At 50.1% G+C, this 27,448-nt stretch overlaps 1 protein-coding gene across 7 annotated transcripts in view; it reads right to left on the reverse strand.

Annotated features, from left to right (window-relative positions):
• The window catches only part of LOC137455129 (protocadherin alpha-C2-like), a 191,212-nt gene that overhangs the window by 55,382 nt on the left and 108,382 nt on the right, over positions 1 to 27,448 (reverse strand). For 5 of the 7 annotated variants that reach the window (XM_068165688.1, XM_068165686.1, XM_068165685.1 and 2 more), the window contains exon 2: positions 2,056 to 2,114. In XM_068165688.1, the coding sequence (XP_068021789.1) occupies positions 2,056 to 2,114 (59 nt within the window). Of the gene's footprint in view, positions 1 to 2,055; positions 2,115 to 11,934; positions 14,635 to 27,448 lie in introns of those variants that run through there. The other 2 variants (XM_068165690.1, XM_068165684.1) reach the window with 2 other exon arrangements.

Below are 27,448 nucleotides of genomic sequence, written 5' to 3' on the forward strand. Positions count from 1 at the left end.
GCCAGGTTCTGCACATTGGCCACAACAACCCCATGCAGTGCTACAGGCTGGGGTCAGAGTGGCTGGAGAGCAGCCAGGCAGAGAGGGACCTGGGGGTGCTGGGCGATGGCAGGCTGAACATGAGCCTGCAGTGTGCCCAGGCAGCCAAGAGGGCCAATGGCATCCTGGCCTGCATCAGGAACAGTGTGGCCAGCAGGAGCAGGGAGGTCATTCTGCCCCTGTACACTGCACTGGTTAGGCCACACCTCGAGTCCTGTGTCCAGTTCTGGGCCCCTCAGTTTAAGAAGGATGTTGACTTGCTCAAGCATGTCCAGAGAAGGACAACAAAGCTGGGGAGGGGCTTGGAACACAAACCCTATGAGGAGAGGCTGAGGGAGCTGGGGTTGCTTAGCCTGGAGAAGAGGAGACTCAGGGGTGACCTTATTGCTCTCTACAACTACCTGAAGGGAGGTTGTAGACAGGCAGAGGTTGGTCTCTTCTCCCAGGCAAGCAGCACCAGAACAAGAGGACACAGTCTCAGGCTGCACCAGGGGAGGTTTAGGCTGGATATTAGGAAAAAGTTCTATACAGAGAGAGTGATTGCCCATTGGAATGGGCTGGCTGGGGAGGTGGTGGAGTCATCATCATTGGAGGTGTTCAGGAGGAGACTTGATAGGGTGCTTGGTTGCATGGTTTAGTTGATTAGGTGGTGTTGGATTGGTTGATAGGTTGGACACGATGATCTTGAATGTCTCTTCCAACCTGGTCTATTCTATTCTATTCTATTCTATTCTATTCTATTCTATTCTATTCTATTCTATATTTTGTGCCTATTCATTGCATTTCATGTTTCTAGATTTTAGTTTGTTTGTAAATAGAGCTTCATTTGCTTCCAAAACCTTCTGAGCTAGTCTGGCCATTTATTTTGGGGGTAATTCTCCAAATTCATGCTCTGTGTGTGTATGTGATTACCAAACCCACCATGTAGTAGGTTTGGCAGAGGACTTTCAAAGTAGAGGACTTGCAAAGATCTGGACCCAGATTCGCTTTCCCTTCTTCCCAAATCCCTCTCCCCTCTTCAAAAGGTCCTTTAAACTGCACTAATCATCTTGACTGCTTAATAAACTTGACTGCAGGCACAGCACTTTGGTGGTAATGAGAGACAAGGTGGCAAACACATCAATGATGCAGACAACCTATTGAAAGGGAATCAGCATTGATGATTGCAGGCAGCTTTAAAGTAAACAAAAGGTGGATAAGCACAGTTAAATAATTCAATAATTGGAGCAATCAGGCCTTGACAGTCAAAGTAAGGGGAGAAAAAAATAAAAAGGTAGGAGGTAAGCACAAAATAAAAGGGCACAGATCTGTGGTAGCAAAATAAGAGCATGAGATGCAGACAGCCTGGATCTGTAATGCTTGGAGCAGAACTCAGCAGCAAAACTCAGAATCATAGAATCAACCAGGCTGGAAAAGACCTCAGAGATCATCAACTCCAACCTATCACCTAACACCTCCTGACAACTAAACCATGGCTCCAAGTGCTACATCCAATCCCCTCTTGAACACCTCCAGGGATGGGGACTCCACCACCATCCTGGGCAGCACATTCCAATGGCCAATTACTCTTTCTCTAAAGAACTTTCTCCTCACCTTGAGCCTAAACTTCCCCCTGCTCAGCTTGAGACTGTGTCCTCTTGTTCTGTTGCTGGTTGCTTGGGAGAAGAGACCAACCCCCAGCTGGCTGCAACTTCCCTTCAGGTAGTTGTAGAGAGCAAGAAGGTCTCTCCTGAGCCTCCTCTTCTCCAGGCTAAACACCCCCAGCTCCCTAAGCCTCTCATCACAGGGCTGTGCTCCAGACCTCTCAATGTCTCAGTGTCTCAATGTCCTTCTTAAATTGAGGAGCCCAGAACTGGGCACTGTAGCCCAGAATTGGACACTGTAGCCCAGAACAGGTGCTTTCCATCTCAACCTATAGGTATCCTCAGTCTAAGGCATCAGAGGAGCCAGGCAGCTTTGCCCTTTTCACAGAGAACAAAGAATTTCCCCTCCCAGTGGAGAAACCTTCATACATACCTTTGCATTCCTGCCCGGAGGGATGCAGAGTAGCGCCAGTCAGGGTTGGGGTGCTTTGGCTGCAGAGACAAAAGCCCAAGACAAGGTTGTTAATGTGTGGTAGACACTGCTAAAAAGCTGCTGCAGCTGGCTGGGTTTCATAGATTCACAGAATGGGTTGGGTTGGAACAGACCTTGAAGATGATCTAGTTCCAAACCCCCTGCCCTGGATAGGGACACCTCCCACTAGAGCAGGTTGCTGAAGGCTTCATCCAATTTGGCCTTGAACACCTCCAGAGAAGGGGCATCCACAACCTCCCTGAGCAATCTGTTCTTTCTTCACTGGAAAGACTTTCTTCCCATTTTCCAGAAGATTCTACAGGGGGCTGTGTTACAGTTTGAAGGAGGAACTTTAGCCTAGAACCTGACTGCAAAGGCTGCAAGTAAAAGAAATTACCAATGGATGCAAAAGGAAAATAATGCTAAGGTCTATAGAGTTCATTGGATTGCTGATGGGATATAGAGCAGAGGCAGAAACAATTCTTTCTCTTCTCTTTTCTTCTTCTGTTGCTTCTGCTTGCACCTTCTCTCTCCCTCTCTCCCATGGCCATGCAAGGGGATCTCTGTTTTAAGTCCTGTGTGAGGTAATGGGAGGGAGTGGGAGAGGAGGTGAACAGTCCCCTGGATCCATCCCAGGGGGGCCTGAGGAGTTTCTGTGTTGTTCATAAATTGTAAATATATTTATATCCTACATCCATTGTGTTATCTTGTACATATTCATTGCATTTCATTTTGCTAGATTGTAGTTTGCTTGTAACTAGAGCTTCATTTGCTTCCATCCCAACCTGAGCCGGTCTGGCCATTTCTTTTGGGGGTAGTTTTCTCCTAATTAGTTGGGGGGGGGGGGGCTAATTTCATAGAATTATAGAATCAACCAGGTTGGAAAAGACCTCAGAGATCATCAACTCCAACCTATTACCTAATACTTAACACCTCCTGACAACTAAACCATGGCTCCAAGTGCCACATCCAATCCTTTATGGAACACCTCCAGGGAGGATGACTCCACCACCTCCCTGGGCAGCACATTCCAATGGCCAATTACACTTTCTGTGAAGAACTTTCTCTCCATCACAGGCTACTCTATTTGTGTGACCATTCAGAACTGCCTCATATGAAGAATTTTCAAGCAGGCACGCAAAGGGTGGGTGGCTCTGTGACAGAGGAACTTGTTGGCCTGCCAAGGCCTTTGGCTAGAGATGATCTCCGTGGAATGACATTTAATGCTGGCAAGTGGTGGACAGCTACTTCCTATATTCATCACTATTCTGGGCACAGCAACTAAAAGCCATCATAAATCCACAGCACACATTGCCTCTTTACCTGATAAGCTGAGGAAAGAGTGCAGAGCCAGGGGATGTATAAAATTGACCCTCCCCTGCCCTATGAAGGGGTCCCAAGTGATGACCTCTCTGCTGTGAGGTTTCTGCTGGCATTTAGTGCGCTGCAGAGGACTGCTCTGGATTGTATCAGATCTGCAGAGACCCACACCTGCAGCACTGCATCCAGTTCTGGGCCCCCCAACAAAAGAGGGACAGGGAATTGCTGGAGCAGGTCCAGAAGAGGCCACAAAGATGGTCAAAGGGCTGGAGAACCTCCCCTGTGGGGATAGGCAGAAGGAGTTGGGGCTATTCAGCCTGGAGAAGAGAAAGCTCCAGAAACACCTCAGAGCAGCCTTCCAGTACCTGAAGGGCTCCAGGAGAGCTGGGGAGGGAGTTTTGACAAGGGCTGGGAGTGGCAGGCCGAGGGACAATGGCTTGGAGCTGGGAGAGGGGAGACTGAGACTGGAGATGAGGAAGAAATTCTTGACAGTGAGGGTGGGGAGACACTGGAACAGGTTGCCCAGAGAGGCTGTGGATTGCCCTCCCTGGAGGTGTTCCAGACCAGGCTGGGAGAGACCTTGAGCAAGCTGGGCTGGTGGGAGGTGTCCCTGCCCATGACAGGGAGTTGGCACTGGCTGATCTTGAAGGTCCCTTCCAACCCAAACCATAGGATTCTGTGAATCTATGAATAAGTCATTCATGAAAGACAGAAATGTTCTTTCCAAGAGCTATTACATTCTCCATATTCAGGAGAAGAAATAAGAGGTGGAAGAGGGAATATATGAAAAATGACCTCTGACTTTTCATTCACTGTTCAAGTAACTTCAGGCAAGATCTTGAGCTCTGGAGAGGAAGAAAAAAAAGTGGATTCACAGGATCAGGTTGGGAATACACAAGAGCCACACCAGACTCTGAGGACTGGTAGATAAATGCTCAGGGGAATTCCAGCTTCACTCAGCAATACTCTCTGACCAACAACCCTCAGCACATGCAGCAGGGTGGCTTGCAAAATAAAGAGATAATTAACCAATCCTCTGCTGCTCAAAGAAATTGCTCCAGAAGAATGTGGTTTGCATTGTCAGGGAGCCATCAGACTCATTTGCAGCTCCAGCCAACAAATGCAGGCTTCAGGTGCCTTGAAATGAAGCCCTGAACACCTAACAAGGTTATTTCTCAGGATTCTCAAGAAGTTATTCTGGAGGAGATACCATAGCCAGGACTACACTTCAGGCACTTGAATTCAAGGAGACAACTTGTGTCCAGATGCATAATGGACTCCACTCATTCCTGGGCTGTCTTGACCAGTGCCAAACACACAAATAATAGATGACAGTAATGGTTTCATTCTCCTCAAGTTGCTGGAGGCAGATCAGGAATTAATTTTGCCCCATTACTTGGAAGAGAAAAGAAAGAAAAGAGTTGAATATCCTGAATTATTTAAAGCCAACTCTGGGTTTCCTCTGGAGGCCTGAGGTCTGCTTTGCCCTGGATCAATAGGTTTGATGCAAATCAAAATGGAGCAATTACAACTCACACTGTGGTTCTATCACCACATTTCCCAGCTCCAGCATCACTCAAGGCTGATCTGCTCTTGGATGATGCACAGCCCTGGTATTCTTTATGGGCTGACTTATACAACAGGGAGAAGGCTGCTATTTGCAACCACACATTAAGCATCTGTGCTAGCAATTTCCTTCCCATTTAGCCCCCCAGTTCCCTGGCATGCTCAGGTTCTGCTGAGTTTAGCAGAAAGTGGCTTGACAAGGAGCCTATTATGCATGCTTCTAGTATTTTCTGCTTCATTCCATTTTTGGCCCCAGTCCCAGGGGTGTCAAAGCAACTCTTAAAGTCAACCATGCAGGAATAGCCAATGCAAGAGGGTAGAAAAGAACACACACTGCTCAGATCCTCTCCTGAGTTTGCTTTTCTTGATGCATGAAGGACGCTGACACCACAAGGTCTGACTTGTCCTCTGCTAGGGGATTTTCTCCTAGCAGGGGAACTGCCAGGCTGGGGATGGGGAAGAGCTTGTGCTCTGGTTTTGCTGTTGGAGAGGTGCAGGGTGGTGGTTGTGCAGTGAGAGGAGAAGGAGGAAGGTAAAACAGCCCCAGGTAAAACACAGATGAAGAGAGATCATCTCAAAGAGCTGGAAGAGTCTGACCTGAGTTGGGTAGGAGTGAGAAAAGAGGGCAGCAGCCACTTGCTTACAGGATATAGATTTTTGATTTTCAGCTGAGAGCTTTCAAGCTCTTGGCCAGAAGACAAAAATCTGTGTTGTGTTGCAATGGGAACCTGCAGACATCAGATCAGCAATGAGTGAGATGGCAGGAGAAAGTCATCAGTTAGAAATCCATTGTTCATTCACTCCACTGTTTACCATGGCAATAGGACAGAGGAAGCAGCAAACAGCAGATTGTGGCATCTTCCAAGGTTACTATCCAGAAGCTGTGGCATCTTAGGACTGCTTCCAGACAGTTCTCTAGTTGCTGTTACTCTCTCCAGCAGATCCCTGTCCCTCTTGAACTGGGGAGCACAGCTCTTTCTGTGAAGAACTTTCTCCTCACCTCAAGCTGCCCTGGTGCAGCTTGAGGCTCTGGCCTCTTGTTCTGTTGCTGCTTGCCTGGGAGAAGAGACCAACCCCCACCTGGCTACATCCTCCTTTCAGGTAGTTGTAGAAAGCAAGAAGGTCTCCCCTGAGCCTCCTCTTCTCCAGGCTAAGCAACCCCAGCTCCCTCAGCCTCTCCTCATAGGGCTTGTGCTCGAGACCTGGTGAGACTGATAAAAACATCCTGCTCCCTTCCTCTTTGCACACAAATGCAGGACAACACTACACAGGGTCCATTTGTCAGAGGTATTTCCTTTGAAGCAAGAACAAAGAGCCCCTGACCCCATACAGCTCTGCTTATTTCCTAGGGAGATAACACTGACAGATGTGGGGAAAGAGAGGCTTCTATTCCTGGCTTCCTTCTGTAAATGGTCTGAATTCGATGTGGAAAGCAAACCACTTCTAGTCTGGACATGTTTTTATCACACAAGAACTCTGAATAGAAACTGGAAGAGGGACTGAGTCAGAAGCCCAAATATTTTCTTCCCCATTGGCATTTCTAACTCTGAGACAGCTAAAGAGAAGGGAACAATCAGGTGCTTCTGCAAAGTGGATTTAATGAATTCTAAGAGGGTGAAAAAAAACCCCAAACCTTCCTCTGCTTCATATTGGCTGCCAATTTCTGCTGGCAGAGCAGGAAGTGTCAGCCCCAGAGTGTGACTGCCCTGAAGTAGGGAGCACTGTCCCTGCTTAGCTGAACAGATTCAGGTGCTGCCACTGAACAACAGAACAAACATTTATAGTTAACCTTTCCAATGTCAGTGGAGTTGGAGAATTTCTTAAAGGCTTAAGGTCTTGAACTGAGATTGTAAGATATTCCACCATTAATACCTCTAAAGCCTCTGTGAGAAAGACAGCACCAGCTGATGCTGTGGGTTGACTGGATTAGACACTTCAAAACAGGCTCACCTTTTAAAGTGGTATCAAGATGAGTCCTTCTTGGGTGTTGGTTTGGTTTATAGAATTGTTTAGGTTGGAAAAGGCCTCTGAGATCATCCAGTCCAACCAGCAACTCAACACCACCATAGCCATTAAACCATGGCCCCAGGTGCCATGGCCACAGGGTTCTTGAACACCTCCAGGGAGGAGGCATCCACAGCATCTCTGGGCAGCCTGTTCCAATCCCTGACCACTCTTGCAGCAAAGAAACTTTTCCTCACCTCCAACCTAACTCTTCCCTGGCACAATTTCAGGCCATTTCCACTCCTTCTATCACCTGAGACTAGGGAGCAGACCCTGATCCCTCCTCACTACAGCCTCTTTTCAGGAAGCTGTAGAGAGCAATGAGGTCTCCTCTCAACCTTCTCTTCCCCAAGCTGAACACCCCCAGGAGCTCTTCCCCAGCCCTGTTCCAGCTTTCTTAATCTTCTCTGGACACATTCCACCTCCTCAATGTCCTTCTTGGAGTGAGAGACCCAAACACTGAACCTAGGATTTGAGCTGTGGCCTCACCTTCAAAGGTCACCCAGTCCAACCCCACTGCAGTCAGCAGAGATATCCCCAGCTAGATCAGGCTGCCCAGAGCCCTGTCCAGCCTCACTTTGAATATCTCCAGGGATGGGGCATCAACCTCCTCCCTGGGCAGCCTGTTCCAGTGTTCCACCACCCTCATAGTAAAGGACTTCTTCCTGACATCCAATCTCAAGCCATTGTCCCTGGTCCTGTCACCACAGACCTTTGCAAACAGTCTCTCTCCATCCTTCCTGCAGCCCCTTCAGGTACTGGCAGGCTGCTATTAAGTCTCCCTGCAGCCTTCTCTTCTCCAGGCCAAAGAACCCCAGCTCCCTCAGTCTGTCCTTGTAGCAGAGGTGCTCCAACCCCCTGATCATTTTGTGGCCTTTCTCTGGACCTGTACCATCAGGTCCATGTCATTCCTATATTGAGGGCTCCAGACCTGGATGCAGTGCTCCAGGTGAAGTCTCAGCAGAGCAAAGTGTCAGAATCACCTCTCTGGCTCTGCTGGCAACACTGCTTTGGATGCAGCCCAGGATGTGATTTGCCTTCTGGGCTGCAAGCTCACACTGCCTGCTCCTGTCCAGCTTCTCATCCATCAGCACCCCCAAGTCCTTTTCCACAGGGCTGCTTCCAAAAACTGAAATAAAAACCCCAAAGGAGCCTGTTGACATTACCCAAAAGTGACACACAGATGAGAGATGAACTTTATAAACCGAGAGGAGGACAATGCTGCCTGTTGCTAAGCTGCCCCGAGGAAGGCTTCTGAAGACTGGTTAGAAGTTCACTTCCACTAAAAAGAGAAACACAGCTCTCTGAAGGACCTAGCAATGCAAAGATTATTATCCTTTAAAAGCAGAATTCAATGTTGCTAAGCAATGGGTGGCATGAGCTTGAAAGGAGGGAAAAGACGGGATTTGATAGCATGTAATTAGCTAGGAACTAGTAATTAGTGAATGCCAGGATGTTCACCCATTTGCTCATGCACACCTGGCACTAAATGTCTTCACAGGCCCTACTACCCCAGGACAGTTTAAAGCAGCAGAGACCTAAGGAGCTCATGACAGGTAGAATTTGTCAGAGTTTCAGCTCAGTTTAAATCACACAGAATGATCTGAACAATCGATTCCTCTCTTGGCAGCTCTTACAGTTTGAAAGGGGAACTTTAGCCCAGATCCTGACTGCACAGAATCAAAGTAAAAGAAATTACCATTGGATGCAAAAGGAAAATAATGCTAAGGTCTATGGAATTCATTGGATTGATAATGGGATATAGAGCAGGGGCAGAAACAGTTCTTTCTCCTCTGTTTTCTTCGTCTATCACTTCTGCTTGCAACTTCTCTCTCCCATGGCCTCGCCAGGAGTATCTCTGTTTTAACTACTGTGTGAGGTAACGGGAAGGAAAGAGGGAGTAAGGGAGGAGGTGAACTGTCCCCTGGATCCTTCTAGGGGGGTCTGAGGAGTTTCTGTGCTGTTTATAAGCTGTAAATATCTGTATATTGTACATCTAGTGTGGATTTTGTACATATTCATTGCATTTCATATTTCTAGAGTTTAGTTTGCTTGTAACTAGAGCTTCATTTACTTCCATCCCACCCTGAGCGGGTCAGGCCATTTATTTTGGGGGTAGCTTGTCCAGATTAGTTGTGAGGCTAGTTTCAACCCATCATAGCAGGCAGGCAGTAGTTTGCTCTGTACATCTCTCTGCTTTTGCACTCCAAGCCTGGGCTGGCTCTGAGGCCAGGGCCCGATTTGCACAGTGTTCAGAACTTGCCAATTCATTGCATTCAGCAGAGTGATTCGCAGGATCACAGCATCACAGGATGTCATGGGTTGGAAGGGACCCAAAGAGATCATCAACTCCAACCCCCCTGCCAGAGCAGGACCATACAATCTAGCTCAGGTCACAGAGGAATGCATCCAGACAGGCCTAGATTCCCTAAAATGTGAGAGGAATCTGCTAAACTATTTTCCTGCCACTCTTGCATCCAAACTCAAGCCATTTGCAATTACTACTCCTCTTTTTCCCTTCCTCCACTTAAATTAATCATATTTAAAGTTTATATTTCACTCTCTGATTCTGCAGCATACATGGAGCATGTCTCATGTTCCCTCCTACAGCAAACAGATTCCAGGCATAGAATCACAGACTGGGTTGGGTTGGAAGTGAGCTCAAAGATCATCCAGTTCCAAGCCCCTGCCATGGGCAGGGACACCTCCCAACAGCCCAGGTTGCCCAAGGCCACATCCAACCTGGCCTTGAATACCTCCAGGGAGGGGACATCCACAGCCTCCCTGGGCTACCTGTTCCAGTGTCTCCCCACCCTCACGGGAAAGAATTTCTCCCTAACATCCAGTTTCAATCTCCCCTTTTCCAGCTTCAATCCACCCCCACCTTTTCCTATCACTACAAGCCCTTGCAAATAAAGTACCCCCCAGCTTTCTTGTAGCTCCCTTCAGCTACTGGATTTTTACTTATTGCACTCAGAAATAATTTAAAGTGCAAAAACTGTGTGAAAACAGGGAAAAAAATACTCCCCCTGTATCCTGTGACTGATAGAAAACAACTGCACCAACCTTAACTGGATTTGTTTTGAATGGATGATCCTCACCCTCTAAAAGCATTTTTAATGGAAGATTTGCCACTCCTTAAGACTTGTATATCTCTGTGCAACTAAACAACCATTTGCAAGAGCTGCTGAGCTCTTCATAAGTGAGGAAGAAAATTATCAAAGGAATAGATTGCATTTCTGTGACATTAACACCCGAGTCAGGCTCCTTCCCTCCCCACTGCAGTCACCCCTTTAGCATTCCCATGTCTGGAGGCACAGCAAAGGCTAATGTACAAACTGATCCTAAACGGCTGTCACAGCGGTAGGGTACAAACAGCACTCAGCGATTGCAAAATGCTGCTTTTGTGATGCAGAATTAGTCTCTCCTGTGAGCCCTCCTGAATGTAATTGTGCTCTAATGTAGGAAGGAAACTGTCGAGAGCAGGCAAACCACACAACGACTGCAGGCTGCCTGCGTGCTGGCATAAAGCAACCACCAATTCTTCACTGTGGGCAAATATTGAAATGGTTAACAGGCTGCTGGCCAAACCAGAGGTATTAAACAATTTGTCAGCAGCAAAGCAGCACGTTAGGAGCTGTCACACTGCAACAGAACGAGGCTAACTTGCTGTTATCCCCTACACAAAGATCACAGGATTGCAGGGCATTAGGGGTTGGAAGGGGCCTCTGGAGATCATTGAGTCCAACCCCCCTGCCAGAGCAGGACCACAGAATCCAGCACAGGTCACACAGGAACACATCCAGATGGGTCTTGAAAGTCTCCAGAGAAGGAGACTCCACAACCTCTCTGGGCAGCCTGTTCCAGTGCTCTGTGACCCTCACAGTGAAGTTCCTCCTCCCGTTGAGGTGAAACCTCCTGTGGTGAAGTTTATATCCATTGCCCCTTGTCCTGTCCCCGGGTGCAACTGAGCAGAGCCTGTCCCCTCCCCCTTGACCCCAGCCCTCAGATACTGATAGACATTGATCAGATCCCCTCTCAGCCGCCTTCTCTCCAGACTAAACAGCCCCAGGGCTCTCAGCCTCTCCTCACAGGGCAGTGCTCCAGTCCCTTCAGCATCCTCATAGCCCTCCTTTGGTCTCTCTCCAGCAGATCCCTGTCCCTCTTGAGCTGGGGAGCCCAAAGTTGAATGCAATATTCCAGGTGAGGTCTTACCAGGGCAGAGTAGAGGGGGAGGAGAACGCCCCTGGATCTACTGGACACACTCTTCTTAATGCACCCCAGGATCCCATTGACCTTCTTGGCTACCAGGCCATATTGCTGTCCACTTTTATCCACCAGGACTCACTGGGTGGTCACCATCCAGAAAGCACAAAATGAAACACTGGGTACAACAAATATGCTCAAAGGAGGAACTGCAGTTTTCAGACAACTAAAACACCACTGTGTTAGTAAGCAAAGCCTATTAGTGCCATGAGCTAAATTCAGCAGCTTGGCCCAGGCATGAAATCAGTGCATTTGCAAACATCTGTAACTGCCATCAAGTAAGCTATGGATTTCCAGGCTAATCACTTTTGTTTGGCTTTTTTTTCCCCCTGCAATATTAATTTCAGCATTAAAACTTTAAACCCATGCATGTCACTCCCTAGCAGTCTCTGGCAGCAGGGAGAGATCTGTAAGAGAAGGGAGAAGGAAGCATCACCCTGCATAGTTGCAAAGGTGAAGTGGCATACACTGAACTTACCAAATGGACCCTGAAAGTCCCAGTGTTTACCTAAAACCAGAATGCATTGCACAGATTAGACTCATTAGAACCACGTTTCATAGCTGCATGGCTGGGAGCCCAAAAAGAGAGGAAGATTAAGCAGTTTCCCCAGCTTGAATTTCTCCTGGAGGACAGCTTTGCTCAGAGCACTTCCCTGAGCTGCCCATTTCTCACCACAGCCTCACCTCATTAGGAGTCATGGAGTCATTTTTAAGTATGATCAGGTTTTGTGCACTCTGCCCACTCTGTCCTGTCAGATGCCTCTCAGTCACCACCGCAGAGGGCCCAGTAGTCCCTGTTGGGCCACAGGTGTTGTAAAACATAAAAGTGTCACTTCCTGACCCTGCTGTCAGGCAAGCCTTATAGCAGTAGGTCTTGGTGAGAGACCCATTGCCCCTCACTTCAATGAAATGGGGTTGGACTTTCAAGCCCTGGGGTAACCTGGCATCGATGTTGTTGTTGGCCTGCTTGTATAAGTCAGCAGGGCAGCGCTCTCGGACCCTACAGAAGCCTGCACAGCAGGAGTCCCCATACAGACTGTGTCTGTAGCACTTGATGATGCTGAGCCCAACGATGGTGAAAAGGAAAACGAAGGAGACGGCGCTCAGAGCAATAATGAGATACAGAGTGATCTCTGAGTAACTGCTTGGGCTCTTAATGTGCCTCCTCCTGTCGGGGATGATCTTGGAAACTCTGTCCACCACGGCAACGGTGATGGCTACCGACGAGGACATGGGGGGCTCTCCGTTGTCCCTCACCTCCACCGTCAGGTTGAAAGTGGGCGAGCTCTCCTCCCCCAGTTTGCGAGTAGTCCTAATCTCCCCAGTGTGGAGCTCTATCCTGAACAACCCCGGGTCTGACATCTGCACCAGGTGGAAGAACAACCAAGCGTTTTGCCCTGAGTCCCCATCAATGGCTATAATTTTGGTTACCAAATATCCAGCATAGGCCGAGCGGGGGATCATCTCCAGGGCTGCTGAATTGTTGGTTGAGGTAGGATACAGAATCTGGGGAGCGTGGTCGTTCTCGTCCACCACATAGACGTAGACAGTGACAGTGCTGCTCAGTGGTGGCATCCCAGCATCCTGAGCCTGGACAGTCACTTGGAACTCCCTCAGCGTCTCATAGTCAAAGGACCTGGTGGCGTACATGTTGCCGCTGTCAGATTTGACGGAGACGTAGGAGGCGACAGGTAGCCCTTCGATCTCCCCAGCCAGGAGAGAGTAGGACACGTAGGCATTTTCGGCGACATCTGGGTCAGTGGCTTTGATAGTGCACATCAAGGCTCCAATGGGGTTGTTCTCTGGGATGTAAACGGAGTACACAGGCTCCTCGAAGCGCGGAGGGTTGTCGTTGATGTCGGAGATCTCCACGTGGATCACCTTCTGGGAGGAGAGTGGGGGGCTGCCGGAGTCAGTAGCTGTAACTGTGATGTTGTAGGCTGCTGCTTTCTCATGGTCCAATTTGCCCTGGGTGACCAAGGTGTAGGAGTTCTTGAAAGAGTTGAGTGTGAAGGGGAGGCCGGGGGGGATGCGCAGGCTCACTTGCTTGTTCAGCCCCGAGTCCTGGTCGGTGACGCTCATCAGGGCCACCACAGTTCCTGCTTTTGCATCCTCTGGCACTGGGCTGTACAAGGAAGTCAGGACCACCTCAGGAGCATTATCGTTGGCATCCACAATGTTGACCAGCACCTTGCAGTGCCCAGCCATAGAGACAGGGCCCTGATCGGTGGCTTGCACATAGATCTCATAGGAGGATGCCTCTTCATAGTCCAAGGTACCATTAACCCGCACCTCCCCCGAGTGTGGGTCCACACTAAAGAGCTGTCTCACCTTCTGTGGAGTGTAGCTGCCAAAAGAGTAGATCACATCCCCATTGGAGCCCTCATCAGGATCTGAGGCGTTGAGTTTGACCACTAGTGTGCCCGGCGGGGCATTCTCCAGAAGGCTCACGGTGTAGGTGGAACGGTCGAAGGCAGGAGGGTTGTCATTGGTATCCATAACTCGCACAGAGATCTGGGCTGTACCAGACTTGGGGGGGTCCCCACCATCCACAGCAGTTAGCACTAGTTGCTGCAGGGCGCTCTGCTCCCGGTCCAGCGGCTGCTGCAGCACCAGCTCCAGGAGTTTGCTGCCACTCTGGAAGCCTTTCAGGTCCAGGGCAAAGTGGTGGCTGGGGCTGAGCTGGTAGCTCTGCACGGAATTGGTGCCCACATCGGGGTCCTGGGCACTCTCTATGTGGAAGCGAGCCCCGGGCAGAGCAGACTCACTGATTTCCAGCCGGTAATCCTGGCGGGGGAAGCGCGGGGCGTTGTCGTTGATGTCCAGCACCTCCACCTCCACGTTGTGCACCTCGATGGGCTGCTCGATGACCAGCTCTAGGCTGAGGAAGCAGGTGGGGCTGAGCTCGCAGAGAGCTTCGCGGTCCATCCGCTCCCGGACCAGCAGCGCCCCGCGGCCCAGTTCCAGTTCCAGGTATTGCCGGCCGCTGCCCGAGGTTAGCCGTGCTCCCCTGGCCGCCAGCCGCCGCGGATCCACGCCCAGGTCGCTCGCCACGCTGCCCACGAAGGCTCCAAGCGGCAGCTCCTCCCGCACCGAGTAACGGAGCTGCCCTCCCGCCGCTCGCCCGGTGCCGAGCCCCAGCAGCAGCAGCAGGCCCAGCACCACCGCCCCGCCGCGGCTCCGCCGAGCTGCCGCCGCCATGGCCGGGGCCGGAGGGGGGTGGGGGGAGCTGCCGGAGCCCGGAGCCGCCTCGCCCGGCCCTGGCCCGGCCTCACTCCCCGCCGCCGCCTCCGCCCGGCCGCTTCATGCAAGCGGCGAGCAGCAGCCACCGGCCGCCTCCGGCCCCGCCGCCGCCCGCTCCATGCTCACCGGCTCCCACCTCGCTCTCCCTCCGGCAGCTCCGAGGAGGAGGAGGAGGAAGGAGGAGGGACCGGGACTCGCCGGATCCGCTTTCTCCTGCTCCAGCTGCTGCGCGGGAGGAGGCGGCGGGGGAGGACGCGTAAGCCGCGGCTGGCTCCGGTTCAGCACCTCGGCGGCGAACAGCGGCGGGGCCGCCGGCGGGAGCCGCCCCCGCCCTGCTGCCTGCGGGAGCCGCTGCCCGCCGGAGGGACCCCGCTGCCCGCCGGAGCCGCTGCTCGCCCCGCCGCACCGTCCTCACCCACGTGTTGCAGCCGCCCCGGTGAGCACGGCCCCGAGCTCCCGAGGTGGCCGCTGCCGAGCCGGGGAGGGGTGCGGCTCCTGTTCCGCCGCCGCCGCCCCTCGTCTCCGCCCCGGCTTCGCTGCTGAAGCTTTGGGGGCGCGGGGAGGAGAAGAGGTGTGTGCGTGGGGGTGGGTGGGGAAGAGCCGCAAACCGTCCGCGCTTCTGGACCTGCTGCTGCAGTGCTAAAGTGCATCCGCTGGAGAGGGTTAAATCAGCGCAGGGCTCCGGAAAAAAACGGGCCTCCAGCCAGGTCCGGGGCCGTCGGTGTGCTGCTGCAGTGTGTTTGACGACCTCTTTCTTGGAGACCTGCCCCTCTGCTCCCGCGGAGATTCATCCTCGCTGCAGCACCGGCCCTCTGCCCAATCTCTGCGGGCCCCCCTGCCCTGCTTCCAGCCTCCTCCCACTCAGCTCCCTCTCGCCCTTGCAGCAGCCACCGTGCCCCGACAGCAGCTGGGCTTAGTAGGATTCTGCAAGTCACACCCACGAGATATCAGCATTGAACGTGGGCTTCAGTTTCTCATCCAATGCAATAAACAGGCTCAAGGTGATCCAGTGCAGGTGGGGAGAAGATGGAGAAATGCAACACAATCCCTTTTCCCACTTTTCTCCTCCTTTGCCCTTGTGATGGAGGACTGACAAATAACCAGGGCCATGAACTGGAACAGACTCAGCAGTGAGGGTGAGGCTGCTGCAGCTGCAATGAGTTTCATCCCAATGCCACAAATCCCAGCAAAGACAAAACACTTCAGCATTCTTTCTTGCAATACCTAAGTCACTACATTTATTTTTAATGAGACAAACCACAGGATGAAAAAGGTCCTGAAAGGTTGAACCAGATAATCCTTAAGGTCCCTTCAACCTGGTATTCTATGATTCTATGACAGTCCTCCAGGACTATGACACAGTCCTCCATGTTGTACCTACTGCCCAGGGAAGAAACTGCTTCCCTGCTGGTGTTTGTGTCCCTGATTTTTAACTCATTTACCCCATAAAAATCTTTTGGAATGACCAAAGAATCCTCTCTGGATTGGCCAGGTGATGCCAGCCTCATTCATTGCCCTTTGTGGGCTTGGGCACCCCTCATGCCATGTGAGATAACTTTCAAGGGTACAACCTTACACTATAAATCCCAAAAGATTTTACTATCATGTACCTGATGAACGAATCTCAGGAGGCAATTGTCCTAATTCTGCTTCATAGCTGTGCTGAGTAATTCCCACTCTATTGGCTTTTGTCAGCAGCCACCATTATCAGAAGAGACAACAGAAGAGAGCAGGATTATCCCATTTCTGCTTTGGCTGATGGGTTAATTTGCTTCTCAGCTCATTTTTGTGGCCCAAATATTTGTCCCCATACTTATTCTCATATCCTCAGCATCTCAGCAAACAGCTCTGTGAAACCACTCAACCCTGCTTAGCTTTTGAAGAAAGAGAAATGTAGGTCTGTGCAGACCAAGAAGGACAGACAGGGATGCCAAGTGCCTAGAACATGTGTGGAAATTTGCCCATTTTGTCCAGTTGGTGAAACATGAGCCAAAAGAAAAAAGAATTAAAGAAAAATCAGCTTCACATTTTTGGCTAGCTACCCACCTTCAAGATCATAATACTCAGATTCAGAAGTGAATGACCTGACAGTCTCACCAAACAAAAGCAAACCCCAAAAGAAAACCCAAAAGCACCCCCCAAAAAACACCCAAAAGCAAACCCCCAAAACCACACCCCAAAAGTGCAACCCCCCCAAAAAAAACCCAAAATACAACCCCAAAAAACACCCCAAAAAAACCACCAAAAAACAACCCCCCCAAAAAAAAACCCAAAAGCAAACCCAAAGTACTCCAAAAGCAAACCCAAAAATATCCCAAAAGCAAATGCCAAAAAAAACCCCAAAACAGTCCCAAAATCAACCCCCCAAAAGCAAACCCCAAAAGCACAACCCCAAAAAAAAACCCAAAACACACCCCCAAAAATCAACCCCCAAAGACCACACAAAAACCCCTCCAAAACCCCAAAAGCACCCCTCCAAGAAAACCCAAAACAACCTCAAAATCAAACCCAAAACCACCCCAAAAGTAAACCCCAAACCACCCCAAAAGCAAACCCCAAAAGTGCAACTCCCCAAAAACCAAAACAGAACCCCAAAAAACCAACCCCCCAAAGAAAATCTCAAAACCCTTAAAGTACCCCAAAAGCAAACCCAAAAATACCTCAAAACAACCCCAAAAGCACCCCAAAACAACTCCAAAAGCAACCACCCAAGAAAACCCAAAACGACCCCAAAATCAAACCCAAAACCACCCCAAAAGCAAACACCCAAAACACCCAAAAGTGCAACCCCCCATAAAAACAAAACAGCACCAAAAAAACCCCACTTCCCCAAAAAAAACTAAAATTACCCCAAAATCAAACCCCAAAATACCTCAGAACAACCCCAAAAGCAAACCCAAAACAATCCCAAAAGCAAATCCACAATAAAACCCCTAAACAACCCCCAAATCAAACCTCAAACCACCCCAAATGCAAACCCCAAAAGTGCAACCCCCCAAAATACCAAAATAGAACCCCAAAAACCCAACCCCCCCAAAAAAGTCTAAAACCCCAAATGGACCCCAAATGCAAACCCAAAAATACCTCAAAACAACCCCAAAAGCAAACCCCAAAATACCCCAAAAGCAAACCCAAAAGCACCCCAAAGCAATCCCAAAAGCAACCCCCCAAGAAAACCCAAAACAACCCCCAAATCAAACCCCAAACCACCCCAAAAGCAAACCCCAAAAATGCAACCCCCAAAAACCAAAACAGAACCCCAAAAACCCACCCCCCCAAAAAAACCATACCCCTAAAAGTACCCCAAATGCAAACCCAAAAATACCTCAAAACAACCCCAAAAGCAAACCCCAAAATACCCTAAAAGCAAACCCTCAATAAAACCCCCAAACTGCTCCAAAAGCAAACCCAAAAGCACCCCCAAACAACCCCAAAAGCAACCCCCCAAGAAAACCCAAAACAACCCCAAAACCAAACCCAACTGCCCCAAAAAAAACCACAACAAAAGCACCCCAAAAGCAAACCCAAAAATACCCTAAAAGCAAACCCTCAATTAAAACTCCAAACAACCCCAAAATCAAACCCAAACCCACCCCAAATGCAAACCCAAAAGCAACCCCCCAAGAAAACCCAAAACAACCCCAAAATATAACCCAAAACCACCCCAAAAGTGCAACCCCCCAAAAAAACAAAACAGAACCACAACCCCCCCAAAAAAAACCCAAAAGTACCCAAAAAGCAACCCCCAAAATACCTCAAACAACCCCAAAAGCAAACTCAAAAATACCCCAAAAGCAAACCCTTAATAAAAACCCCAAACTACCCCAAAAGCAAACCCAAAAAGCCCCAAAAGAAAACCCAAAACTATCCCAAAAGCAAAGCCTCAATAAAAACCCCGAACTACCCCAAAAGCAAACCCAAACCCACCCCAAAAAAAAACCCAAAAGCAAACCCCCCAAAAGCAAACACCAAAAGCACAACCCCAAAAAACAACTCCCCAAAAAACCCACCAAAAGCAAACCCAAAAATACCCCAAAAGCAACCTCAAAAAAAAAAAAACCCAAACCAAAAACCACCCCAAAAGCAAACCCCAAAATGCAAACCTAAAAAGCAAGCCCCAAAAAACCTCAGAAGCAACCCCAAAGGAAGCAACCCCAACTATCCCAACTGCAAACCCACAGAGCAAATCCCAAAGCACCCCTAAAGAACAACCCCAAAAAAACCCCAAAAGCAAACCCAACCCCCCCAATATCCCCCACCCCCCCCAAACCCCAATCCGAGCCAGCCCAAAAGCCAGCACCTTGCTAATAGCTCTAGAAGTGCTGCATCAGCGCTACCACGCAGGCTCCCTGTGGCTGTGTGTCAAAACACCTTGCAGGCATCATCCACAACAAGCCTGAAGGGTCACAGCCTGACTTGTGCAGGCAATCAAAGAGTGGTTTCACCCAGACAGTCCACAGATCATTTCTACCCCACACCTCCTGTGGGCAGAGCCACAGAACCCTCCAACAAACATACAGCACAACAATGAAAGGCCTCAGGCTGCAGCAATGTAGGTCCAGAGGAAGCCATGAAATGATCAGGGCTGGAGCATCTCTGCTATGGGGACAGCATAAGAGAGTTAGGTTTGTTCAGCCTGGAGGAGAGAAGGCTCCAGAGAGACCTTCTAGGGGTCCTACATGAATAGAGAGGAGAGACCTTATAGGGGGCTTACAAGAAAGCTGGGGAGGGACTTTTGATAGGATGGCTTTGAGCTGGAAGAAGGTAGATTGAGACTGGAGATGAGGAAGAAATTATTTAGAGTGAGGGTGGGGAGACACTGGAACAGGCTGCCCAGGGAGGTCATGGATGCCCCCTCCCTGGAGGTGTTCCAAGCCAGGCTGAATGAAGCCTGGTCTAGTGGGAGGTGTTCCTGCCCATGTCAGGGGGATGGGAACCAGATCATAGAGTGGCCTGGGCTGGAAGGGACCTCCAAAGCTCATCCAGTCCAACCCCTCTGCAGTCAGCAGGGACATCCTCAACTAGATCAGGTTGCCCAGAGCCCTGTTGAGCCTCACCTTGAATATCTCCAGGGATGGGGCCTCAACCACCTCCCTGGGCAACCTGCTCCAGTGTTACACCATTCCTTTCATAAAGAACTTGTTCCTAACATCCAATCTAACTCTGCTCTGCTCTAGTTTGAAGCCATTGCCCTGGTCCTGTCACTGCAGGCCATTGCAAACACTCTCCCTCCTTCTTCTAGGCCCCCTTCAGATACTGGCAGGCTGCTATTAGGTCTCCAGATGACCTTTAAGGTCCTTTCCAACCCAAACCATTCTATGATGGATCTATGCACATCAGCAATATCTAAGACCCTACACTGAAGAATGTGTGGGTATTGACTTCCCTGGAAATGGACAATGCCCAGGCTAAGAGGTGGTGGAAAAACAAACCCCATCTCTGTAGGCAATTATTTTCCAGCCACAAGTTGGTTTTACTTGAAGTGTGTGAATGAAGGACACCAATCACACATCCAAGGTGGGTGTTTAACACTAGCAAGGAATCTTCACACTGCCCTAGACTCCAGGGCCTTCTGGATCAGCTTTCAAGCTCTGCTCCAGTGCATTCAATTGGATCCCCCAGCAAGGCAAGGCTGATGAAAGCTCAGTCTTGGCTCACCACAGCATTTGAATGCTACCATCTTTCCTCACATCTTCACAGCTCAAACCTTGCACACCAAAAGCTCTCCAAACCACCACAGGATGTAAAACTGAACAGAGACAACCCCCACACCTCACCAAGCCACTCCAGGATGTAATCCCTCATATTTTCACTCCCATTCCTAAACCTCAGGTTCTTAGAAATGTTTGTTCTGCTAATTTCAGAATCATAGCTCCTAGGACTGTTTGGCTTCTTGCCTTTTTGTAAGTTTGGTAGCACCAATCACCCAGGCACTTCAGTTTTCATCTCCTAGATGAATGCCACATCTTGGCTGCTTTACAGCAGCACTGCACAAAGGTCACAGCCTATCTCCAAACCTTAGCTTTGGACACCTCATGCTGACCACACACTTTCCAAGTCATGCACTGAAATATCTCCTGGTCTGATTAATGTTCCCTGAGCCCCCTGGAATCACAGAATGTGTCAGGTTGGAAAGGATCCTCAAAGTTCATCTTGTCCAAACCCTCTGCAGTCAGCAGGGGCATCTCCAACTTGAGCAAGTTGCTCAGAGTCACATCAGGTCTGACCTTGAATGTCACCAGGCACAGGGCCTTCACCACAGCTCTGGGCAGCCTGTTCCACCACCCTCATTGTGAAGAGCATCCTCCTAATGTCCAGCTTAAATCTACCCTGCTCTAGTATGACACCACTGCCTTTCATCCCATCACCACAAGCAGTATCCTCCCCAGCCTTCCTGAAGATCCCTTTCAGATATGGAAATGCAACTCTAAGGTCTCCAACTCTTTCAGCCTATCTTCACAGCAGAGGTGCTCCAGCTGTCTGATCCTCTTCATGGCCTCCTCTGAACCTGCTCCAGCAGGTCCCTGTCCTTCTTGTGTTGGGGATCCTGTCACTGGACACAGAACTCGAGGTGAGATCTCTCCAGAGCAGAGTAGGGTAGAGGGGCAGGATCCTCTCTCTCCAGCTCTGGCCACACTGCTTTGGATGCAGCCCAGGCTGCCCTTGGCCTTCTGTGCTGCCAGTGCCCAGTGCTGGCTCCTGTCCAGCTTCTCACCCCCCAGCACCCCCAAGTCCTTCTTTGCAGGGCTCCTCTCAATTTTGTCATCCTGCACTGATACTGAGGATTGCCCTGACCCTGGTGCAGGACTTTGCCTTACTGAACCTCATGAAGCTCTCCTCAGATTTATTCAGCCTTGCGAGGAGGAGGCTCAGGGGACACCTTATGACCATGGACCAGTACATAAAAGGTGGCTACCAGGAGGACAGAGTCCCACTTTACAAGGAGTCTTAGGCTGCCCTTGGCCTTCTGTGCTGTCAGTGCCCATTGCTGGCTCCTGTCCAGCTTCTCACCCCCCAGCAGCCCCAAGTCCTCTGCAGGGCTGCTCTCAGTCTCATCATCCCCCAGCCTGGATTGATAGTGAGGATTACCCTGACCTAGGTACAGGATCTTGCACTTTGTATTATTGAACCTCATGAGGTTCTCCTCAGCCTATTTCTACAGCCTGTCCAGATCTCTCTGGGTGGATCCCATCCTTCAGTCTTATCAACCACCCCACTCAGCTTGGTATCACCAGCAAACCTGCTGAGGCTGCCTCAGTCTTGCTGTCTGTATCATCGATGAAGCTATTGAACAGCACCACTCCCAATACAGACCCCTATATAAAACAGCTCTATGAAATTCATTGACGGCCACAATAATTTCAGGGATTTCCATCTGTTTCCATTCCACCTGGTAATGCTGAGTCAGTCCTGCAGGCTTTGAGTATTAATTCAGCAAAATACTTCCATTGAGAAAACCCTTCAGGAGCTGCTCTGTAGTGATATTGATTTTTCTCGTGAACAGCAGAAATTGAAACACAGAAAAGCATCATTTCTGGTTTGATTAAATCCAGGCTTAGGGGCCTTTTGAGCTTTGTTTCCCCCAGAGTTTTGTTTTCCAGTAATGTCATGAAAATTTCCATTTAAGCACCAAATTACAGTATCACAGTATCACTAAGGTTGGAAGAGACCTTGAGGATCATCGAGTCTAACCTATAAACACAGACCTCATGACTAGACCATGGCACCAAGTGCCACGTCCAATCCCCTCTTGAACACCTCCAGGGATGGTGACTCCACCACCTCCCTGTGCAGCACATCCCAATGACGAATGACTCTCTCAGTGAAGAACTTTCTCCTCACCTCCAGCCTAAACTTCCCCTGGCACAGCTTGAGACTGTGTCCTTCTGTTCTGGTGCTGGTTGCCTGGGAGAAGAGACCAACCCCTTCCTGGCTACAACCTCCCTTCAGGTAGTTGTAGAGGGCAACGAGGTCTCCCCTGAGCCTCCTCTTCTCCAGGCTAAACAATCCCAGCTCCCTCAGCCTCTCCTCACAGGGCTGTGCTCAAGGCCTCTCCCCAGCCTTGTTGCCCTTCTCTGGACACGTTCAAGTGTCTCGATGTCCTTCCTAAACTGAGGGGCCCAGAACTGGACACAGGACTCAAGGTGTGGCCTAACCAATGCAGAGTACAGGGGCACAATGACCTCCCTGCTGCTGCTGGCCACACTATTCCTAATGCAGGCCAGGATGCTATTGGCCCTCTTGGCCACCTGGGCACACTGCTGGCTCATGTTTAGGCAGCTGTCAATCAGCACTCCCAGGTCCCTCTCTGTTTGGGAGCTCTCCAGTCACTCTGACCCCAGCCTGTAGCTCTGCATGGGGTTGTTGTGGCCAAAGTGCAGCACTCAGCACTTGGACTTGTTGAATGCCATCCCACTGGACTCTGCCCATCTGTCCGGTCGGTCGAGGTCCCTCTGCAGAGCCTTTTCTACCCTCTAACTGACTAACATCTGCTCCCAACTTGGTGTCATCTGCAAACTTGCTGATGATTGACTCGACCCCCTCATCCAGATCATCAATGAAGATGTTGAAGAGCATGGGGCCCAGCACTGATCCCTGGGGGATGCCACTGGTGACTGGCCTCCAGCTGGATGTGGCACCATTCACCACCACTCTCTGGGCTCTCACAGACTCCCAGAATGCCAGGTTGGAAGGGACCCCAAGGATCATCTGGTCCAACCTTTCCAGGTCACAGTACACAGTCTAATTGAAATGAGCTGGCCCAGCACCCTGTCAGGCTGAGGCTTCAAACTATCCAGTGTAGAGGACTCCACTGCTTCCCCTGGGAGATGATTCCAGTGTCCAACTGTACTCATGGGGAACTCATTTTCTTCTGGAGTCCAACTGGAATCTCCCCAGAAGCAACTTGTCCCCATCACTCCTTGTCTTTTCCATGGGACTCCTTGTAAAATGGGACTCTGTCCTCCTGGTAGCCACCTTTTAGGTACTGGTCCATGGTCATAAGGTGTCCCCTGAGCCTCCTCCTCGCAAGGCTGAATAAATCTGAGGAGAGCTTCATGAGGTTCAGTAAGGCAAAGTCCTGCACCAGGGTCAGGGCAATCCTCAGTATCAGTGCAGGATGACAAAATTGAGAGCAGCCCTGCAAAGAAGGACTTGGGGGTGCTGGGGGGTGAGAAGCTGGACAGGAGCCAGCACTGGGCACTGGCCTCACAGAAGGCCAAGGGCAGCCTGGGCTGCATCCAAAGCAGTGTGGCCAGAGCTGGAGAGAGGGGATCCTGCCCCTCTGCTCTGCTCTGTGAGACCTCACCTGGAGTGCTGGGACCCCTAACACACCTGCTGGAGCAGGTTCAGAGGAGACCATGAAGAGGATCAGACAGCTGGAGCACCTCTGCTATGAAGAATGACTGAAGGAGTTGGGGTTGTTCAGCCTAGAGAAGAGAAGGCTCCAGGGAGACCTTAGAGCTGCATTTCCATATCTGAAGGACTTACAGGAAAGCTGTGGAGGAACTGTTTAGAAGGGCCTGTGGTGATAGAACAAGGGGCAATGGGGTAGGGCAGAATTAAGTGGAACATTAGGAGGAAGGTCTTCACAATAAGGGCAGTGAAATACTGGAACAGGCTGCCCAGGGATGTGGTTGATGTCATGTTCCTGGAGACATTTAAGGTCAAACCTGATGTGGCCTTGGGCAGCCTGCTCTGGTTGGAAGTGTCCCTGCTGACTGCCGGGGGGTTGGACAAGATGATCCTTGAGGGTCCCTTCAACACCTTCAAGCCTCACTAAATAAAAACACCCTCATTGGGCAAGAGACTCAGAATCCATCCCTGCAGTAAAAACAGCAGATAGGAGATACCAGCCCCAAATATCCATTTGCTGATAAACCTGATAACCCCTGAAGTGATTGGATACTGCCTGGATGCACTTAGCTATCTCCACAGGCCTACAGGGCTTTGCTGACACAAAAACCTGCAACCAACACTGCACCACTTTAATTAGCTTAGTTAAATGAAATGGGGAGAGTCCTGTAGCAGGAGGCCAAGTACAGGGATGTAGTAAAGAACACACTGATTTTATCAAGGCCTGCAGAAGAACATCAGCTATACATCAAGACACTGATACATTGAGATATGCCTATACAAGAGGTTGAAGTAATATTATTAGTCTGGAATGAATCATGGAATCACAGAATGGCTCTGGTTGGAAGGGACCTCAGAGATCATCTACTCCTAACCCCCTGCCATGGGAGATTTGCTGGTTGCTCAAGGCCTTACCCAGCCTAGCCTTGAACACCTCCAGGAAGGGAACATCCACAACCTCTCTAGGAAGCTTATTCCAGAGTTTCACCACCCATATACTTCTTCCTCAGCTCCAGTTCAACTCTGCTCTCCATCAGCTTAAAAACATTCCCCCTTGTCCTGTCTCTAGACACCCTCCTGAAAAGTCCTTCTGCAGCCTTCCTGTAGGCTCCTTTCAGGTGTCAGAAGGCAGCTCTAAGGTCCCCCCTGAGTCTTCTCTTCTCCAGGTTGAACATTCCCAGTTCCCTCAGCCTGTCCTCACAGCAGAGGTGCTCCAGCCCTTGGATCGTCTTTGTGGCCTCCTCTGGACTCACTCCAACAGTTCCCTGTCCTTCTTGTGATGGGGACACCAGAGCTCGACACAGGATTGGAGGTGAGGTCTCCACAAAGCAGAGTCAAAGGCTCTCCTGCCCTTCTGCCCACACTCTTCTGGCTGCAGCCCAGCACACAGCTGCCTGCTGGGCTGCAGGAGGGCACTGCTGGCTCCTGGAGAACTTCTCATCAATCAACATCCTCAAACCTTTTTCTTCAGGGCTGCTTTCAACTCACTCTGCACCCAGCCTCGTTGCCCTGACCCAGCTGCAGGACTTACAGCACTTTGACCTGTTGAACTTCCTGAAGTCCTCAAACTCCCATGCAAGCCTTCCTTGAAACTGTTCTACACACAGACATGCTTGAATGAATGACAGAGCTATGCAGACCCACAGGGGCATTTCTGTGAGGATATTTCTCTTGGGAATGATACAAATATACACAGATAAAGGTCTATAGGTACTTAGGGCCTCAGAATATTCATCCATTTTAAAGCACAGAATTATAGAAGAACTTTGGTTGGAAAAGATCATCCAGTCCAACCATCATCTCAACCCCACCATGTCCCCTAGACCATGTCCCCAAGTGCCATTGTCACATATTTCTTGAACACCTCCAAGAATGGGGACTCCACCACCTCCCTGGGCAGCCTGTGCCAGTCCCTGACCACTCTTGCAGCAAAGAAATTTCCCCTAATATCCAACCTAACCCTCCCCTGGCACAATTTCAGTCCAATCACACCTGTACAAGGAATGATTTTATATAACACTGTAGCTACAATCACCTAAATTTGCTTCTGCAGCAATAAATCTGTGTTCAATTTGCTTCGCTGCAGAACGCTCTGCAGAATCCTTCCTCTGGCTATTTCTGAGCCTCACACAGCAAAAGGAGAGAGAAAGACATATGAGAAAACAGGAAGCTCTGCAAATACAACACATTCACTGAAGGACTCCAGTGGATTTTGACATCTGAAAAGATGTTTTGCTTCTTTGTAAATAATTTCACCTTCAGCAACTCACAGAACCACAGAACAGGAAGGGTTGCAAGGGATCTCTGGAGACTCACAGATTCATGGGACCTCAAAGCTCATCCAGTTCCAAACCCCTGCCATGGACAGGGACACCTCCCAGCAGCCCAGGTTGCTCAAGGCCTCATCCAACATGGTCTTGGACACCTCCAGGGAGGGGGCATCCACAATCCCCCTGGGCAACCTGTTCCAGTGTCTCCCCCACCCTCACTAGAAATAATTTCTTCCTCACCTCCAGTCTCAGTCTCTCCACTTCCAGCTCAAAGACATTGCTCCTTGTCCTGGCACTCCAAGCCAAAAACTCCAGCCAGTTTATCAGGTTTCCCCCCCGATAAACCTACCATCAAGAAGCTGGACATCCCCCAAATGATGCTGTAACTGAGCAAAAAGGGGCAGGGGGCAGGACATAGAATCATAGCATCATTAAGGTTGGAAATTACCTCTATGATCATCAACTCCAGCCTTCTACCCAACACTTCCAGGAATGCTGAAGGGACTGGAGCACTGCCTGGTGAGGAGAGGCTGAGAGCCCTGGGGCTGTTTAGTCTGGAGAGGAGAAGACTGAGAGGGGATCTGAGCAATGTCTGTAAATATCTGAGGGCTGGGGGTCAAGAGGGAGGGGACAGGTTCTATTTAGTTGCACCCTGGGATAGGACAAGAGGCAATGGATATAAACTACAGGGCAGGAGATTCCACCTCAACATGAGGAGGAACTTCTTCACTATAAGGGTCCCAGAGCACTGGAGCAGGCTGCCCAGAGAGGCTGTGGAGTCTCCTTCTCTGGAGACTTCCAAGACCCACCTGGATGTGTTCCTGTGTGACCTGTGCTGGATTCTGTGGTCCTGCTCTGGCAGGGGGGTTGGACTCAATGACCTCCAGGGGTCCCTTCCAACCCCTAACATCCCATGAGCCTGTGATCCATGACCATTAGACCATATCCCAAAATGCCACATCCACACACCCCTTGAACACTTCCAGGGATGGTGACTCTACCACCTCCCTGAGCAGCCTTCACCAATGTCTCACAACTTGGTTTAAGTCATTCTGAGTTCAAGTTTGATCTATAGCCATAATATAGCCACACCATAGCCACAATATCACTAGGTGGTTTGTTGGTTTTTTCAGTCATTCCTTGGTCTCCTGTTTCCATCTCTTTCACTAAGGTGCCTAGAACAAATAAAACTATTTTAAAATACCCAAACATATATTTGGTACCCAGACATCACAGAATCATAGCATGGTTTGGGTTGGAAGGGACCTTAAAGATCATCCAGTTCCAACCCCCTGCCATGGGCAGGAACACCTCCCACCAGCCCAGCTTGC

The sequence above is a fragment of the Melanerpes formicivorus genome, unplaced genomic scaffold, assembly GCF_026170545.1.
Source record: "Melanerpes formicivorus ecotype bairdi unplaced genomic scaffold, bMelFor1.0.p_v2 SCAF_91, whole genome shotgun sequence".
NCBI classification, from domain to species: domain Eukaryota; kingdom Metazoa; phylum Chordata; class Aves; order Piciformes; family Picidae; genus Melanerpes; species Melanerpes formicivorus.